The 17,475-nt window shown below is 43.3% G+C and overlaps 2 protein-coding genes across 4 annotated transcripts in view; both read left to right on the forward strand.

Annotated features, from left to right (window-relative positions):
* The first annotated feature begins 310 nt into the window (after window positions 1-310).
* ddias (DNA damage-induced apoptosis suppressor) lies at window positions 311-16,144 on the forward strand. Its single transcript, XM_061668282.1, has 5 exons — window positions 311-651; window positions 1,970-2,131; window positions 4,699-4,807; window positions 9,329-9,636; window positions 11,339-16,144. The coding sequence occupies exons 1-5, from the start codon at window positions 530-532 to the stop codon at window positions 12,408-12,410; spliced, it is 1,773 nt and encodes a 590-aa protein (XP_061524266.1). The 5' UTR covers window positions 311-529; the 3' UTR covers window positions 12,411-16,144.
* A 1,170-nt stretch (window positions 16,145-17,314) lies between these two features.
* zgc:123258 (uncharacterized protein LOC641502 homolog) overlaps window positions 17,315-17,475 on the forward strand; it is a 44,657-nt gene continuing 44,496 nt past the window's right edge. For all 3 annotated transcript variants that reach the window (XM_061668296.1, XM_061668305.1, XM_061668314.1), the window contains exon 1: window positions 17,315-17,462. In XM_061668296.1, the coding sequence (XP_061524280.1) occupies window positions 17,409-17,462 (54 nt within the window). In that variant the 5' untranslated portion in view covers window positions 17,315-17,408. The remainder of the gene's footprint in view (window positions 17,463-17,475) is intronic.

A 17,475-nucleotide genomic window follows, 5' to 3' on the forward strand; every position in this document is an offset into this window, starting at 1 on the left:
CTTGGTGGGCCGTATTTAAGAATGGAGTGAGCCTAATATGACCCACGACACAGGGCATACTTTGCCCACACACACATAATATTAATATGATATAAAAATCAAATATTAAAATGACATATAATTGTCATTCATGGTGCAAAAAAAATGAAATTTATTTATACACGTCCAAATTGTTTGTGTGCTCTCATATGAGCGAATCGCTCAACAGAAGAAAAAAAAAAAAAACACAAAACAGTGGTCGGGTGCGTCACCAATAGAATCCGTTAGGGGGCGACAGGCGTGCACGCACCTCCTGCTTCCGCAGCGAACACGAAGAAGAAAACTTGATGAACGAAAACCATTGGTTAAAATGTTTGGAAAATGTGTGTTTTCATAGGTTTTATTTTTTGTTCCTACTTTATAAACAATATGTGGCAATGGTAAACTCCACGAAAAGCGACATGTTTAGGGAGTTCGCCTTACCACGTTAGCATGCTAGCCGTGCGTCTGGTTTTCACTCTTTGCTCAACTTCAACCGCTGGCGGATAAAATGTTTGTTCGACGCACTCTTGTGGACTGTACCGTGCTGTCTCTACAGGATCTCTGTGTGTTTTATCCATGCTGTAACGTCTGCTTCTGCCGAATGGATGTGGAGCCACAGGACACGACGAGGTAAGAGCACGTTTGTTACTAGGTAGAGTAGACCTCCTAACTGTAAAACGACATGCGAAATTGCGAGTAATTCCAACTAGTGATAGGCTAGACAACACAAGTTACTGTACAGGAACAGATTCAATGACTTTGATTTTTTTTAAAAATGAAACAGCAGAAGCCAGCTTTTAGGAAACTACAACATCAATAGATTTGCCTTTTTAGGAACTGAATGATGCAAGTGCATAAGTAACTGAATACAGTGGTACCTTAATTTATGAGTTTCATTACGTGACCAATCTCAATTTTAAAATCAGTGTTCTCCATCCATCAATTTTCCGTACCGCTTATCCTCGCAATTGAAATGAATTAAAATGCCATTAATAAGTAGAAGCGCCCCCCAGCAAACATATTTTTTCCTTTTGTATTGTATGGGGGGAAAAAGTGCATGTGAATAAATAAACTGGTTTTCCTGAAGTGTATTTATGTAGTATTTGTGCGTTGGATTTGTTGTCAAGGAGCATGTCCTAGTGGGTGACATCAGGATGTGGCGTAGGAGTTCCTCCTTGCAAGTGATGTCATTTTGTATTTGTCTGGTTGACCCATTCAATAAACAGCGGAAAGTGCATCAGCAGCTGCGGCTCTCCTTGCCCAAATGCGAGGACATTACAGTACCCTAATTGCTCCATTTATCCAACACAAAGTAAAGAATCGACCAAGTGACGCCACGTAACTCAATAAACTCTTGAGTTGGGGAACTCCAAAGACACAATAGTTTGAATTTTATGCGATTAAAAACTCCAGTGACATGTGCTATTACTATAGCTTTATCTGAAGAGTCTGTTAAAGTGCTTTTAGTTGTTTGTACGATGCTACTTTTTCCCCACGATGCATTGATATTCATGTGTGTGTCATGCCTCTTCAAATGAGTTAACAGTTGTGACGTTCTGCCAAAAGCGTATCGCAAGCCAAAAGCTGAGCTGCACTGTGATCGTTTACGGCAGCGGTGGGCAAAGTATCGTCCGCTGGCTACATTCGGCTCGCTCTGTACTTTAATCCAGCCTGGCGAGCAATTGCATTACCAAGAGGTCTGTAATAAAAATTCCATGTGGTTAGACTGAGTGCTGTTACAGCTCTTTTTCCTTACCTAATATGTTCTGTGTCAGAACCCTAATAATTGACCCATCATACTACAGAATGACTCCTGCAGTGTAATTCTTATGATGGATAACTAGTTTTAAAAGAAGTCAAGGAAAAATTGTGGCAAACTTTCGTTTGTTCAATGGAAATATCTTCCATTTTGTGTGCATATTCACATTTCCCCTCCTTGCTACCACAGATCCAGATGTTCCAGGTGCGCTTACAGCTGTTTGAGGGATCATCTGGACTACAGATATCGCCTTTCACTGTTGGTGGCCAGGGACATGAGCATATTTGGTGTCACAGTATTTGGGAGCTGCCTGAACCCGTTGTTTGGCATCCCTGCAACTCAATTTCAAAGGTGAGAAGGCATCTTTCAGGCTGTGGTAGAAGAAGATTACACAAGTTCTTTGAGCTGCCTTCCTGGTGAACTAATGCAACTTTGTATTACAAGTAGCATGTTTTCTAAAAGGTGACATACCTGTATAATAAAAATTTACGTATTACTGGTGCCTTGACTTCCGGGTTTAATTAGTTCCTTGACCACACTCGTAACTCAAAACACTCCATTAAAGTAAATGAAAATGCCATTGATCCTTTCCAGCCCCACACAAAACACCGACATAAATGTTGGTCGTGCTTTATGATAAGTAGCACTCATCAGTATTGTACTTCATAAAAACATACAGTGACACCAGAAAGTATTCACAACCCTTCACTTCAGCCACATTTTGCTATGTTACATCCTTATTCTAAAGCTGATTTGAGTATAGTTTTCTTTTTAAAAACACATAAAATATCCCATAATGGCAAATGCAAATGTGCAAATTTATTGAAAATGTAAACGTTTAAACATAATAGGTACATAAGTATTCACACCCTTGGCTTAATATTTTGTTGAAGCACGTTTGGCAGCAAACACAGCCTCAAGTCTTCTTTGGTATGTCTGTATAAGCTTGGCACACCTGTTATGGGGCATTTTCTCCCATTCTCTGGAGATCTTCTAAGGTCAGTCAGGTTGGATGGGCAGCGTCGGTGGACAGCCATTTTTAGATCTTTCCAGAGATGTTCGATTGGATTCAAGTCTGGGCTCTGGCTGGGGCACTCAAGGACATTCACAGGCTGCTCCTGAAGCCACTCCTTTCTTATGTTGGCTGTGTGCTTGTCACTCTGGAGCAAGTTCTCTTGAAGAATTTCTCTATATTTGGAAGCTGTCATCTTACCCTGTATGCGGGCTAGTCGCCCAGTTCCTGCAGCAGAAAAAACAGCCACACAGTATGATGCTGCCATCAGCATGCTTCACAGTGTGGATGGTATTAGCCACGTGATGAGCAGTTTCTCTTCTTTAGATATGATGCTTGCAATTCAGGCCAAAAAGTTCTATTTTGAGAGAATTTTGTTTCTGCTGGTCTGAGAATCCTTAACGTGCCTTTTGGCAAACTCCAAGCGGGTTGCCATGTGCCTTTTAGGGAGAAGTGCCTTCCATCTGGCCACTGTACCATAAAGGCCTGATTGGTGGAGTGCGTGAGCAATGGTTGACCTTCTGGATGGTTCTCCAGTGTTCCGTAAGGGAACACTGGGGCGCCACCTTAGTGACCATAGGGTTCTTGTTCACCTCTCTGACCAAGGCCCTTCTTCACTGGTTACTCAGCTTGGGCGGACGGCAAGATCCAGGAAGGGTCCTGGTGGTTCAAAACATCTTCAATTTCTGAATAATCGAGAGCACAGTGCTTTTCGGGACCTTTTAATGGTGCTGAAATTATTTTTATCCTTCCCCAGATTTGTGCCTTGACACAATCCGGTCTCGGGGGTCTGCAGAGAATTCCTTAGAATTAATTGCTTGGATTCTGCTCTGATATGCACTGCCAACTATGAGACCTTTTATAGACAGGTGTGTGCCATTCCAAATGATGTTGAATCAACTGAAATTACCACAGGTGGACTCCAAGTTGGAGAAGCATCTCAAGTATGATCAGTGGAAATCAGATGCATCTGAGCTTAAGTTTGAGTGTCATAACAGAGGGTGTAAATGCTTATTTACCTACTCTGTTTGAGTGCTTAATTTTTTTTAATAAATTTAACCAAATGTCTGAAAACATTTTTTCATTTTGTCATTATGGGATATTTTATGTAGATTTTTATTTTTATTTTTTTTTATTTTTTTTAAAGAAAACTATCCTCAAATCAGTTTTAGAATAAGTCTGTAACATGTGGAAAACGTGAAGGGGTTTGAATACTTCCTGGTGGCACTGTAAATTAATAACGTAATGAAATAGAATATAAAGAATTACACAGTTTGTGCATCATGATTTCATGCGTCAGTGCCCATTGACATTGGGCTGCTTCTGGAGTGTGCGCTTTGGCCACCAGAGGGTACAGACCGAGAATACATGAAGACTTTCACAAGTGACGCGTTAAGCTGCAGTAATATTAGTCATTTGTCATAGAGGATAAAGAATATATGCCTGTAAGTATTGTTATATTTTATGTGAACTTGTTTTTCTGTACCGTTTTGTGTTCAAATCCGTTGCTTTAGCACTGCCATATCGATGCTAGTATCATTAGCCCGTTTATGGCGTTTTGCTTTGTGTTGTAGCATTAAGCTTGCCGACTTTTCCAGTTTGGAGGATTCTCCAGGTACGATAGTTGTGAGTTTGAATGGCTGTTTGTTCATATATGCCATGTGATTGATTGGCGACCAGTCCAGGGTGTACCTTGCCTCTTGCCCAAGGTCAGTTCAGATAGGCTCCAGCTCACACATGACCCTAATGAGGTATTGAAAATACATAGTTGGATGTTCCATGGTCAAACTGTCACCATCATTCAATATTTATTAACTATACAGGCAATGTTCATTGCATCATTTTAACATTCTTATCAACCACACAAGTTTATTGGTCAGTCTAACATTTATTTGTGATTTGACAGGTTGTTGGAGAACTCAGATGTACCACCTGAACCATCAACCAGATCCAAATTGCTAACGAGGGCCGTTGAGGACTGTTTCGTCGGAAGACATCTTGTCTTTGGAATAAAGGTGTGTTGGAAGCCATGTATTACAAACATGCCCGTCATGTAATTAGTGCAGGGCAATAGATTGTGTGGCTTGATTCGGTCAGTTTTGTTGATGCTTGTTTTGGCAAATCTTTTTCTGACCGAATAAGTAAGGAAACAATCTTGTCTTTGTGGGTTTTTATGACAAAAAAGAAAAAAAAGGTCTTTGCAAAGAGAGGAAAAGGTACAAGTCTTACGAGTTGTCACCCCTTACTGAAGCCTAAGTAAAACAATCACCTCCGTTGTACAGAAGTGAGAGAGACAGAGAAGCAAAGGAAAGCAAAACAATTATCTTTGTCCAGCTGCACTCAAGTTATCTTTATCGAAAAACAGCTAGTAGTCACAACATGGCTGGGAACAACCAGGAAGCACAAAACGGCCAAAAAACAGCCAGCAGTCAGAACATGGAACAATAAAGCATGCGAAGGTTGTATAAAACTAGTAGAAGTAATATTTGGTATATATAAAACATAAATTTTCCAAATCATGCTCAATATAGAAAAGGGGGATCATCTATTTTGTTTTCTATACTTTTCGGCAATCTGGGAGCTTTTGTTGCTCTGCAAGACTTCCGCGGCAGCACTTTTTGCATGGCGACAACATGGCGAAGACGCTAGCGGTTAGTAACTAGCGAGTCAGAAATAGTCCAAAAAAAGGGCACGTAATGTCTATCATTTGGAAAAACCTTAGTCTGCCAAACGTCTATGATAGATGTGACGAAGACGGGCATATCCGTGTAAAATCACCTGAAGATAAAGCATGTTATCGAGTGTGTATCACGCTAAAGAGAGCCACGACTCCCTGTGCTGCTCCTGTAACCTCACCACAACAAACTTAACAGGATCTCTGTTCAGCTGCTCTTGTTATGAGAGGTCGAGCACCAAATAGAGGGAGGTAACTTAAACAATCTCATTCTACACTGTAGCCAAGGACGTAATTTCTACTAATACAGTGGAAAAAGATGGATTCAAAAGGCTGATGAAATCATTGGATCCCTGATACGAGTTGCCCAGTAGTAAATATTGCGCAGAGGAAGCATTGCCTGAACTTTACAGTAATTTCTGGGATAAAGTTACAGCGTGTCAGCTGTAAAGTATTTTTTTCTATGACTACCAACTGGTTGAGTATTTGCACAGTGCAACATACTTCACTAATGTGAAGATGGGAGCTGAAAACTACAGTCAGCTCCCAAAGTACTGGAACAGCAAGGTCAATTCTTTTGTTTTTGTTGTATACTGAAGACATTTGGGTTTCATGTCAAAAGCTGAACATGAGACAAAAGTTGAGAATTCCAGCTTTTAAACAATTTAGGATGGAGCCCCTTTTCTTTGAACCCACCCACTTTTCAAGTGAGCAAAAGTATTGGAACGTGACTGATGGGTGTTTTTCTTGTATTTATTTTTTATTTTTTTTGTCTTGTTCGATCAAGCAGAATGGAAAATCTGTATCTCTTTTATGCCGTAACAGTTTTACTGTGTCACAGTGGAGCTTTTTTTAAGCTTCTGCTGTGGTATTATAATCAGAATCATCTTTATTTGCCAATTATGTCCAAAACACACAAGGAATTTGTCTCCGGTAGTTGGAGCCGCTCTAGTACAACAGACAGTCAATTTACAGAACACTTTGGAGACATAAAGACATTGACAAAAAGCAATTGTGCAAAAAGATGCAGAGTCCTCTAGCACTTAGAGCAGTTCGAATGACTAATATTGCGATAGTCCGGTGCAATGACCATTGTGCAAAGGGCGCTGAGACTTCAAGGAGTGTATGCGGTTTAAAGTGACGAGTAGTGCGATCATCTGGGACAATGATGGTTGTGCAAATGTTACAGATACTCCTCAATCAGTGTGCAAATGATTAATTGATGTTTATTGAAAATCAGACTTGATCAGTCGAACAGAACAAGGTTTCTAGAAGGGAGAGAGAAACAGACAAAAGACAAAGCCCTAATTGTAAACACGATGAGAGAAGTAAATCATTACATTATCTACAACAATGAAACATTAAATATGAGTGTTGCATGGGGCTGTAGTCTCTAAACCCTGTGAGGGAAGGACAGGACAAGATAGAACAGGACAAGGACATGAGAAGAAGCATGCAGGACAAGGGTCGTGAACCCGGCTGTACAAATGAAGTGTGGCGGCATTAATTATGTAAATTATAAAAGTCTACAGGACGAGAGTATAAGTGAGGGGATACACAAGCGATTTGCATATTCATGAGTTATTTGTTGCAGTAACCCACACCCAGTGAAAGAGTCCTAGGGGTGTGTCCCTTTGGATACATGCAAGTAAAATGATACCGTTTTACATGCACAAAGACTGATAGAAGCGTCCTGTAATTGCTGTGGCCGTACCGCGGCGCCTGAGGACCCCACCCAATCAATCAAGGGGCGGGATCAGGCCCAGGGGTCCACCCGAGAGCTGCACGGCGGACTGGACATGTCCCACACCGAGGGACCCAGGGCGGTCCGCCGGCCCCACCGAGGCGTCCCGACAACCGGCCACCCAGCGGGGGCTGCAGGGACCCAATGGCACCCCCCCAGCCAACCACCCTCCTCCACCCCCTCGGGTGGGACACTCTCTCGAGGGTGGGAGAGTGTCCCTTGCTTGTTGGAAAGGAGGGCGGATAGGGGCACCCGACAAGGGAACGATAAGGGTGGGGACCCAAGGAGCAGCAGCACTAATGGGTGTTTTTAATTGCTCAGATGTTGTCTTTTAGATTGATTGCTTAAACATTAGATCGTGCTTGTTTTTGGCTTTGGGTTTCGCCTGTGAAAAATGCATTTGCTGTTAATCAAACATCAAGACCAGAGAATAACTTTATAATTTTGAGGAGCAATTTTTTGCAGGTTTATCACACAGGCACCCGAAGCAGGGGTTTTATTAAAAAAAAAAAAGACAATATAATGGGGGGAATTGAATGTATGGTTGCAGCTGTTGAATAGTTTAGAATTCGAGTATCCTCCGAAACCCTCTTCTGTTTGGATACATAAACCATTTTACCCGTTATTCCTCTCTGATCACATTGGCCATGTTTTTCACCTACGCGACTCAAAGTGTAGCCACTTACAGATCAGATGGTAGTGTACTGGCCTTATGTCACACAGTGACTACACTGAGCAAAATATTTACCGCATTTTCACGACCATAAGGCGCACTTAAAAGTCTTAAATATTCTACAAAATGGACAAGGGCACCTTATGTGTGCACCGAGTTCCAAAATCTGTAAATGTTGTTATGTGACGTAGATGAGCGCTCCGCTTGACTGACTGGGAGCATTTCCTGCTGACACGACTGAGGGCAATAACTCGGAGCTTGCCATCATTCCGGGAGGCTTGACAAAGGAACTCCAACCGCTGGACATCAGTGTAAACAGGGCGTTCAAAGTGAAGTTGTGAGCGCCGTGGGAGCTATGGACTACAGATGGCGAACACAGCTTTACGAAGACTAGGAGGCAGCGCCGGGCGAGTTACGCCACCATGTGTGAATGGATTGTGGATGCTTGGGCTAACGTGTCTACTTGCACTGTTGATGCCGAAAGCCGGCATCATTGCTGAGCAGCCCCCTGGCAACGAGGCTGACTCTGACAATGACGAGAGGGAACCCGGCATGTTTGTTGGAGAACTTGAACGTGTTTATCGTACTTTTTTTCTCCCTGTCTCACTATGTTGCTGACAGGTTATTACCCTCAAATTACTGGCTTGAAATTTCTTTTTTTTTTTTTTTGAGTAATTAAAACAAAAACAGGACTTTTGTCCTGAATGTGCAAACAAAAACATGCAACACTGTATGACAGGAATGATGGTGAAAGGACATTGATAACTTTACATTCCTTGCAGCTCTGGGTGACTATTTACAAAATATTTGATCTGATCTAATCTTATGTTACAAAACAAAATAAATTCAATTTTATGACAGTCTGTTTTAATTAAAGCATTCTGATATAAATAATTTCCCTAGTAATCCATTTGTACAATTATGTACTACATTACAAAGGTACACATTTATTTCCATTTACGCAGTGTCATTCAACGCAAATTGTGCACTCACCAGCTGCGATGTAAATATGAATGGCAGCGGCCGCACTGAGCCTGTTGCCAAATACGGTGTTTATGATGAGTATGACGGCTGAACCCCGGCTGAACACAGTATATATGAGCCTTCATCTGTCGGGGCAGTCGTCATACTTGGCGTCTTCGACGGAGAGAACGATAAGTGTTACAACCTTACACATCACGAATACGAATTTTCACTCATAAATAGCAATGCGAGATCGCTTAATTTGATCCTTAATTTATTTCTTTGTGATGATTATAATTGTTAAATAAACCTTCTGCTTTATAATGTAAATCAATTTGGTCTGGTTTTATACATTTATAAATTATAATACAATAACTATCGAGTCATATCGAAAAAAGGAAAAATGATTTTTTCGTATCGCCCAGCACTACATGTAATCTTAATATGTTTCTGACCCTACCCCTCTTGTCTATGCTGTGCAGGTGACAGATTCACAAAGTTGCCCCTGGTCAGGAGATAGTCATCCGGGTGCTTCTGGTAGCAAGGAGATGGCCCAGTTTACTGCCACTCAGCTGATTTTCCCAAAAGCTGCAGGCCTGGAAGGCCGCTCTGTCCTGAGCTACTATCGACTCCTCCTTCAAAAACCAGAAGAACGTCAGCGGGAATCTGCTGATCCCGAGAAGTCCTGCGGGATTCTGACAACACCGCCACTACAGATTCCTCAAGATTCCCCAGACAGCAGCTTCAATAACATCACTCTCTCTCGTGTTTTTTCACACTCACTGCAAAGGTAATGCACCATCCATTATCATTTTCTATCCTGCATCACGGGGCTAATAGAGAGAGACAACCATTCACACTCACATTCACACCTATGGACAATTTAGTCTTCAATTAACCTACAGGGTCCGGAATACTCAAAATTTTTTGTACAGCAATTATTCCCATACAAAATTATCTAATTATCAAAATTTATATATAGAAGCATATAAATTGGATAAATCTGCTTGCGACATGACTGCTTTTTTTGGTTGCCAGTCATTTTTATTATGCCTACCATTTCTGTATGTATTTACTAAAATGAAAACCCCTACATGCTGCAAATGCAAAATAATGGAAAATAAGCCCAATGTATATGAGCATTCATGCTTTCACTAAATTAAAATGTCTTGGATTTATTTATAAATTATAATTAATTAATAGAAATACATGTTTTTAAAATAAATTAACTTGAATCAATTACATTTCATTGTTTAAGTGTAACATTTGCGAGCTGGCGACAAAGTACTGTATGTATTTTATGATATCCACTTTCAGACAACGGATGATATTTAGACATTGTGCTAACTCTGGCATACTTACACAAATGCTTTTTTGCTGATCTGTTGATTAGCGTGCACTGTCCTAATCAAACAAAAAAGGTCAGATCGGCCTGGCCATTTCAGCCAGGTATATTAGGTTTAAAAAAAACATTTTTTAAAAACTGGTATAATTTTCATCTTTCGTCTGTTTGTAATTGTATTTTTTCTACCTAATTATAATGAACCGGTTATTTGGTAAAATACAAAATTGATAAATGTGTAAAAAAAAAAATAGTATTTTAATACTGTAATATTGTATTACATAAATTCATTACATATATTTTAATCAACCAAATTTTGAAAAAAATCTAACATTAAAGCGCCAAGTATTTGTATTCTTGATGATGTAAATGGTGGATGGGCTAGGTTAAAGTATGCTTTGTCCACCCCTGGTGTAGCTGTTCCTTTTTTAATTGAATTGAATTGTTTATTTGGAACATGCGTGAGAGTGGCATAAAAAGAAGAACAGAGAAGACTAAAATAAGATAAAAATAAAGTTAAAGGTCCAATATTTTGACTATTTAGACCTCCATAGATTGACCCTGTAACATGAATTAAGTATAAAAGTGTCAATTAAATTTTTTTAAAAAACAAAGAAAACACCTTGTTTTGTCATGAGTGTCCTGAAAAGGCCCCCCTGACATCTACTTCTGTTTGACCCAGTTTTGTATCCACTTTGTCCATATTTGGCTCAGACTGCCTGCTTTCCTCTGATTGGTTGCCTCCATGTAGAAGACCCAACCCTCACTATTTATGAGAGCATGTGTGTTTGTTATTTTGACAGTGCTGGCTCAGGAGTGGAGAGGTTGGCGGAAGTCTTGGCGTGGCGGAGATAAGCTTGAGAAATTCGAATGACCTGATTTTTGGCCTCTTGGCAGAAAAATGTCTGGAACTCAAGAATGTGTAGACAATTTTAATTAATATTTCACATGGCTGCTGAGGTGCCATAGAACCAATAAACATCCCAAATACTAGAAAAATTTGGTTTGGTAAAGTATGTGCTCTTAAATTGTACATATTCAAAAAGGTGTTGGAAGAAGTCCATGACGATGATTTGCGTACGGCGAAACCAGCACGAGTGCTCATGTAAATGTAATCGCCAATTCCAGTCACATTTGTTCTCCCTCGCAGGTCGCAACACCACGACGGTAGTCTCACTCCAACACCGCCATGGCAACAATCACTGGGACTCATTACTTCTTCTGCCGAGCAAGAGCGGGAGGAGGAAGACGGCTGCACACGTGATGACAACAAATCAACTGCCAAAGAGCAAAGACAGAACACTTATTTTGACACACCGCCATTTTCTCTATGCTCACCAGCCAGAAATGCTCAAAACGCCTCCATCTTGGACCATTTGACACCCTCCCTGCCTTTACTTGTGAACAATCCGCTTGTGTCAGAATGTCAAACCTCCAGACAACCGGATGATTCACTCGTGTTGGATTCGTTGGTGTGGGAGGATTTGCCTTTTTCTGAGAGTCTGACAGCATTTTTGAATGAGGAGGATAAATATTTCGACAACTTGCCTAATGAATCAATTTCTGCTTGTACCGACAACACAAAGGCACCAGGAAGCAAGTGTTTAGCGGACGTCGTTACCACTTGTGTACTGAATGAAGACAGTGAAGAAGTCTACAATTGTTCTTTGGACCTGTTTGGTATAAGCTCAGTGGAGTCACGTGAGGAAGACGTACAGCTTCCGAGGCATCAAAAGTGTGCCAAAAGAGCTCATAAAACACCTTCTGGAAACATGACAACAAACTTGGATTGTCCACATTGTCTTGACTTCATCCCATCCTCTCAGTCCACTCCCATTGTTAGAAGGACGTACCCTTCCTCCTTTTGCTCGCAACCACTGTCATCCGCTAGACATGGAAACTTCTCAAAAAGGCGAGTCAGGAAAAATCGGCTTGCGATCCAGGGAAGAATTCTGAACGGGAAGATAGCATGTGAATGTGACATGCCTCTGACCCAGGCAGAGGACAACTATGTCGTTGTCCCTCCGACCACTGCTGAACTCAAGGTGGAAAATGAGCATTCTCAGGAAAAAACACTATCACATTTAGCACAAACAAAGCAGTGTGACGTACCGGGAGAAACACAGTTGGATCAAACAAGTAATGAGATGACAGCTAATGGTTCCCCATTTAAGAACCAAACATGTGATTGGTCTCGAGATCTGTTCTCAGATTCTGTCTGAAAACCTCTGTCCGCGTCTCTATTTAACAGAATGATGGGCCACAAGCTGATTTTAGCAATGGACATGATAGTACTGTGGAACCTCAAATTCAAACGCATTCCATTCAAGGACACTTATCTGCATGTTTTGTTCAGTTTTAACCATATGAAATGATAGAAAAAGAGTCACAACCCTAGCCATCATCACAACTTCATTGACTGTATAGCCCATGTTTTGAGTAACATTTGAACATTCTTTAAATGAAATGAATGCTCAATGAAAATCTAGCCATAAAGGTTAAGTCAGAAAGCAACCTGGTTGGTATATTCAAGTCATCCATGTGGGGGGGTTGCTGTTGTGAATGTGAATCAGCTTACTGTTTTTTTTTTTCTTTTCTCACATTCTTAGGCTGCACCATTTTATATCCTTCCATCCATCCATTTTCTTCTGCTTAGCCGAGGTCGGATCGCGGGGGCAGTAGCTTGAGCAGAGAAGCCCAGACTTCCCTCTCCCCAGCCACTTCATCCAGCTCTTCCGTGGAGATCCCGAGGCATTCCCAGGCAAGCCGGGAGACATAGTCGCTCCAGCGTGTCCTGGGTCGTCCCTGGGTCTCCTCCTGTTGGGACATGCCCAAAACACCTCACCAGGGAGGCATCTCCTGGAGGCATCTCCAAATCAGATGTCCGGCTCACCTCATCTGGCTCCTCTTAATGCGGAGGAGCAGCGGCTCTACTCTGAGCCCCTACCGGATGACTGAGCTTCTCACCCTATCTCTAAGGGAGAGCCCAGACACCCTGCAGAGGAAACTTATTTTGGCTGCTTGATGTGACAGGAACGTAGATCGAACTGTAAATTGAGAGCTTCACCTTTCAACTTAGCTCCTTCTTCACCACAACGGACCGATACAAAGTCTGCATCACTGCAGACACTGTACCGAGCCGCCTGTCAATCTCCCATTGCATTCTTCTCTCACTGGTGGACAAGACCCCAAACTACTTAAACTCCTCCACTTGGGGATCTCATCCCCGACCTAGAGAGGGCACTCCACCCTATTCCGACTGAGGACCATGGTCTCCAATTTAGAGGTGCTGATCTTCATCCCAACTGCTTCACACTCGGCTGCGAACCGTTCCAGTGAGAGTTGGAGATTCTGGCTTGATGAAGCCGAGAGATGGCAGAGATGCAATACTGACGCCACCAAAGCGGACTGCCTCTGCGCCTCAGCTGCGCCTAAAAATTCTGTCCATAAAAGTTACGAACAGAATCGGTGACAAAGGGCAGCCTTGGCAGAGTAAAACCCTCACCGGAAACGAATCCAACTTACTGCCAGTAATGGGGATCAAACTCTGACACTAGTCGAACAGCCCGTATCAATGCGTTCGATACCCCATACTCCCAAAGCACCCTCCACAGGACTCCCCGAGTGACATGGTCGAAACTCCCGTGCACCCCACTGTTCCACGGCCAGGATAAAAACCACACTGCTCCTCCTGAATATCCTGACGGACCCTCCTCTCAAGCTCCCCCTGAATGGACCTTACCAGGGAGGCTGAGGAGTGTGATCCCCCTGTAGTTGTAACACCAATCCAGAGGCACTGTCCCCGATGTCCATGCGATGTTGCAGAGGTGTGTCAACCAGTATAGCCTCACAACATCCAGAGCATTTAGGAACTCCAGGTGAATCTCATCCACCCCCAGGGCCTTGCCACTGAGGAGCTTTTTAACCACGTCGTTGACCTCAACCCCAGAGATAGGAGAGTCCGCCTCAGAGACCCCAGACTCTGCTTCCTCATTGGAAGGTGTGTAGGTTTGAGGAGGTCTTCAAAGTATTCTTCCCACCGACTAACTGTCCCGAGTTGAGGTCAGCAGCGCCCCATCCCCACTATACACAGTGTTGATGGTGCACTACTATTTCTTCGAAGCCGTCCGGAAGTCGTTCTCCATGGCCTCACCAAACTCCACACACACCTGAGTTTTTCCCTCAGCTACCACCAAAGCTGCATTCCACTTGGCCAGCCGGTACCAATCAGCTGCCTCAGGAGTCCCACAGCCCAAAAGAGTTCGATAGGACTCCTTCAGCTTGACAGCATCCCTCACACACCAATGTCCACCAATGGCTTTGGGGGTTGCCGCCACGACAGGCAGGACCGACCACCTTACGGCCGCAGCTTTGGTCGGCCGCCTAAGGTATGAAGGCGCCGAACATGGTCCACTCGGCAAAGTTGAGCAAGGTTCTGTTGGCCCTGGGAGTTGAAACTCATTCTGACGTGGGATTCTGCCAGACAATCCCAGCAGACCCTCACAATACTTTTGGGCCTGCCAGGTCGGACTTGCATCTTCTCCACCATCGGAGCCAACACACCACCAGGTAGTGATCAGTTGTCAGCCCTGCCTCTCTCTTCAACCGAGTGCCCAAGACATGGGGCTGCAAGTCCGATGACACGTCCGCAAAGTCGATCCTCGAACCGCGGCCTAGGGTGTCCCGGTGCCAAATGCACATATGGACACCCTTATGCTTGAACATGGTGTTCATTAGCACCCCCTCCAAGGACTCCAAAAAGGGTGGGTACTCTAAACTGCTGTTTGGTAGCACAAACAACAGTCAGGACCCGTCCCCCCACCCGAAGGCGGACGGAGCCTACCCTCTCTTCCAGTCCTGGTACCAGTGGTACCGGGACTGGAAGAGAGGGTAGGCTCCGTCTAAAGAGGACTGGTACCAGAGCACAAGCCATGTGTGGAGGCGAGCCCGACTATATCTTGTCGGAACTTCTCGACCTCACAAACCAGCTCTGGCTCTTTCCATGCCAGAGAGATGACGTTCCACGTCCCGAGAGCCAACCTCTGTAGCGGGGTATTGGCTCGCCCAGGTCCCTGCCATCGGCCACCGTCCAGCTCACATTGCACCCGACCCCTATGGTCCCTCCCACAGGCGGTGAGCCCATGGGAAGGGGGACCCACGTTACCCTTTGGGGCTGTGCCCGGCCGGGCCCCATGGGTGCAGCACCGGCCACCAGGCCCTCGCCTTCGAGCCCCACCTCCAGGCCTGGCTCCAGAGAGGGTGACCTTTTTGACCCGCATCTGGGCAAGGAAAACTGATGTTCATTTATATTAATCATCATAAAGGGTTAATTTGAGCCGTGCTTTGTCTGGTCCCTCGCCTAGGACCTGTTTGACATGGGTGACCCTGCCAGGGGCATAAAGTCCCAGACAGCTTAGCTCGTAGGATCGTTTGGACACACAAACCCCTCTACCACGATAAGGTGATGCCTCAAGGAGGATCTTACGGAATAAGTGTCTCAAAAAAAGCCAAGTGTATCGTTTCGATGCTATCTTAACTGAGGCCTTGTGATGTATACTGTGGCCAGTGTGGCTTTTACATTTTGTGGTACTATAGTCTACAACATTGTGATCGGTTTAGAAACTGTGTGACTCTTCACCTTTGGAGGTACCAGTGTGTGAACTCACAGAAAACAAAGTCAGGTGGGATCGGCACTAGTTCACCTGCAACCAAGCAAATGAAAATGGATGGATGTGTTTATTTAGATGAACACTGCACTTTTATTCCTATACTTCTCAGATGTTTCAGGTAATTAAACTGTTATTGGTGTGAGTGAGAGAGAGAGAGAGAGAGAGAGAGATGATGATCACATGCTACATCATGACTTAATGCTCCCTCTTATTGTGTAACTGTCCCATAAGCTGCTTCATTTTAGCCAGTTTGGCTACCTGTTTGAATGTTATTAAACAGAACATGCAATAACAACATACAGGCTTCTTTCTGATTGGGGCTTTTAGTCCTCTAACTAGACATCATTGTTGTCAACTGAACATTGTAAAAGACAGAAACATATTTTAGATTTGGATATGAAGATGTATAAAATAACCGATATAGTCAGAGGTGGCAAAATTACTCACACTGTACTGAGCGTAGAAAAAAAGAAACTGGTAAAAGAAGCAGTGATTCATATGGAATCACACTGTTAGACATGCCGGTATATACCATACAGCAAAATACAGTGATTAATGACAGTTTCCACTGCATCATGGGATTTTGGTTGGTGTCGCAGAGTTACTGTGTTTTGCAGCAGAAGACATGTGGCTCCCAGCATGCATTGCGCCATGAAATGTTGAATTGTTGCCTTAATAAAGACGTATATCCTTAATGTTCATGAACGATCAGGATTAATGTAACATGAATAATGTGTGTTTATGTTACCCGTAGTTTGTTGAGTGTCTGTCTTATTGAACTCTCACATTACATTTATGTTGCACTTTATTTTCATGAAAACCTGTGGGTTGATAGTGACATACCGGTCAGTTCAGGCGGCACGGTGGCCGACTAGTTAGAGCGTCAGCCTCACAGTTCTGAGGATACGGGTTCAATCCCTGGCCCCGCTTGTGCCATTAATTGGCATGACTATGAGTGCGAATGGTTGTTTGTTTCTTGTGCCCTGCGATTGGCTGGCAACCAGTTCAGGGTGTACCCCGCCTCCTGCCCGATGACAGCCGGGATAGGCTCCAGCACTCCCGCGACCCTAGTGAGGAGAAGCGGCTCAGAAAATGGATGGATGGATGGATGGAGGGATGTCATAACAGGTACATCATTGGGTCGTTGAGGAATACACTGGTTTGAGCAGTGCACTTTAAAAAAATGGGAATGAGTTAGGAAAATAATATGGGGACATTTATTATGAGGATATACAGTATAAACAATTATGTTTTTTTGTTTTTATTATTTTATTTTACTTTGTAATTTACGTATATACGGAATCCGTACGTATATTATCAGCGGTACGGAAAAGGAAGGTTGGAGGCTGTTCTACAGTCAACACCAGTAGATGGCGGTAATTTACATAAACTTTTGTTTGCCAACCGCCATACAACACAACAAGAAGGAGAAGTTGACGAACGTGACCGATACCGGAAGTGGCCAGATAGGTCGCGACGGTGAAGCGTAAAATACGTCTTGCAAGGATACGGTGCTCACAAATCTCCAACGAAGTGGTCACAGTCGGCGAGATGGAGAAAGCTGTCATATTTATTATCTTGTTGCTTACCGTCCTGACGTCTCAGGTAAGTGTGCTGC

The sequence above is a fragment of the Phycodurus eques genome, chromosome 2 (assembly GCF_024500275.1).
Source record: "Phycodurus eques isolate BA_2022a chromosome 2, UOR_Pequ_1.1, whole genome shotgun sequence".
Classification (NCBI taxonomy): domain Eukaryota; kingdom Metazoa; phylum Chordata; class Actinopteri; order Syngnathiformes; family Syngnathidae; genus Phycodurus; species Phycodurus eques.

Coding starts and splice junctions, on each gene's coding strand:
- ddias (XM_061668282.1), top strand. CDS start 530: ATGTTTGTTCGACGCACTCTTGTGGACTGTACCGTGCTGTCTCTACAG. Junction 2,132..4,698: donor CCTGCAACTCAATTTCAAAG/GTGAGAAGGCAT, acceptor GTGATTTGACAG/GTTGTTGGAGAACTCAGATG. Junction 4,808..9,328: donor ATCTTGTCTTTGGAATAAAG/GTGTGTTGGAAG, acceptor TATGCTGTGCAG/GTGACAGATTCACAAAGTTG.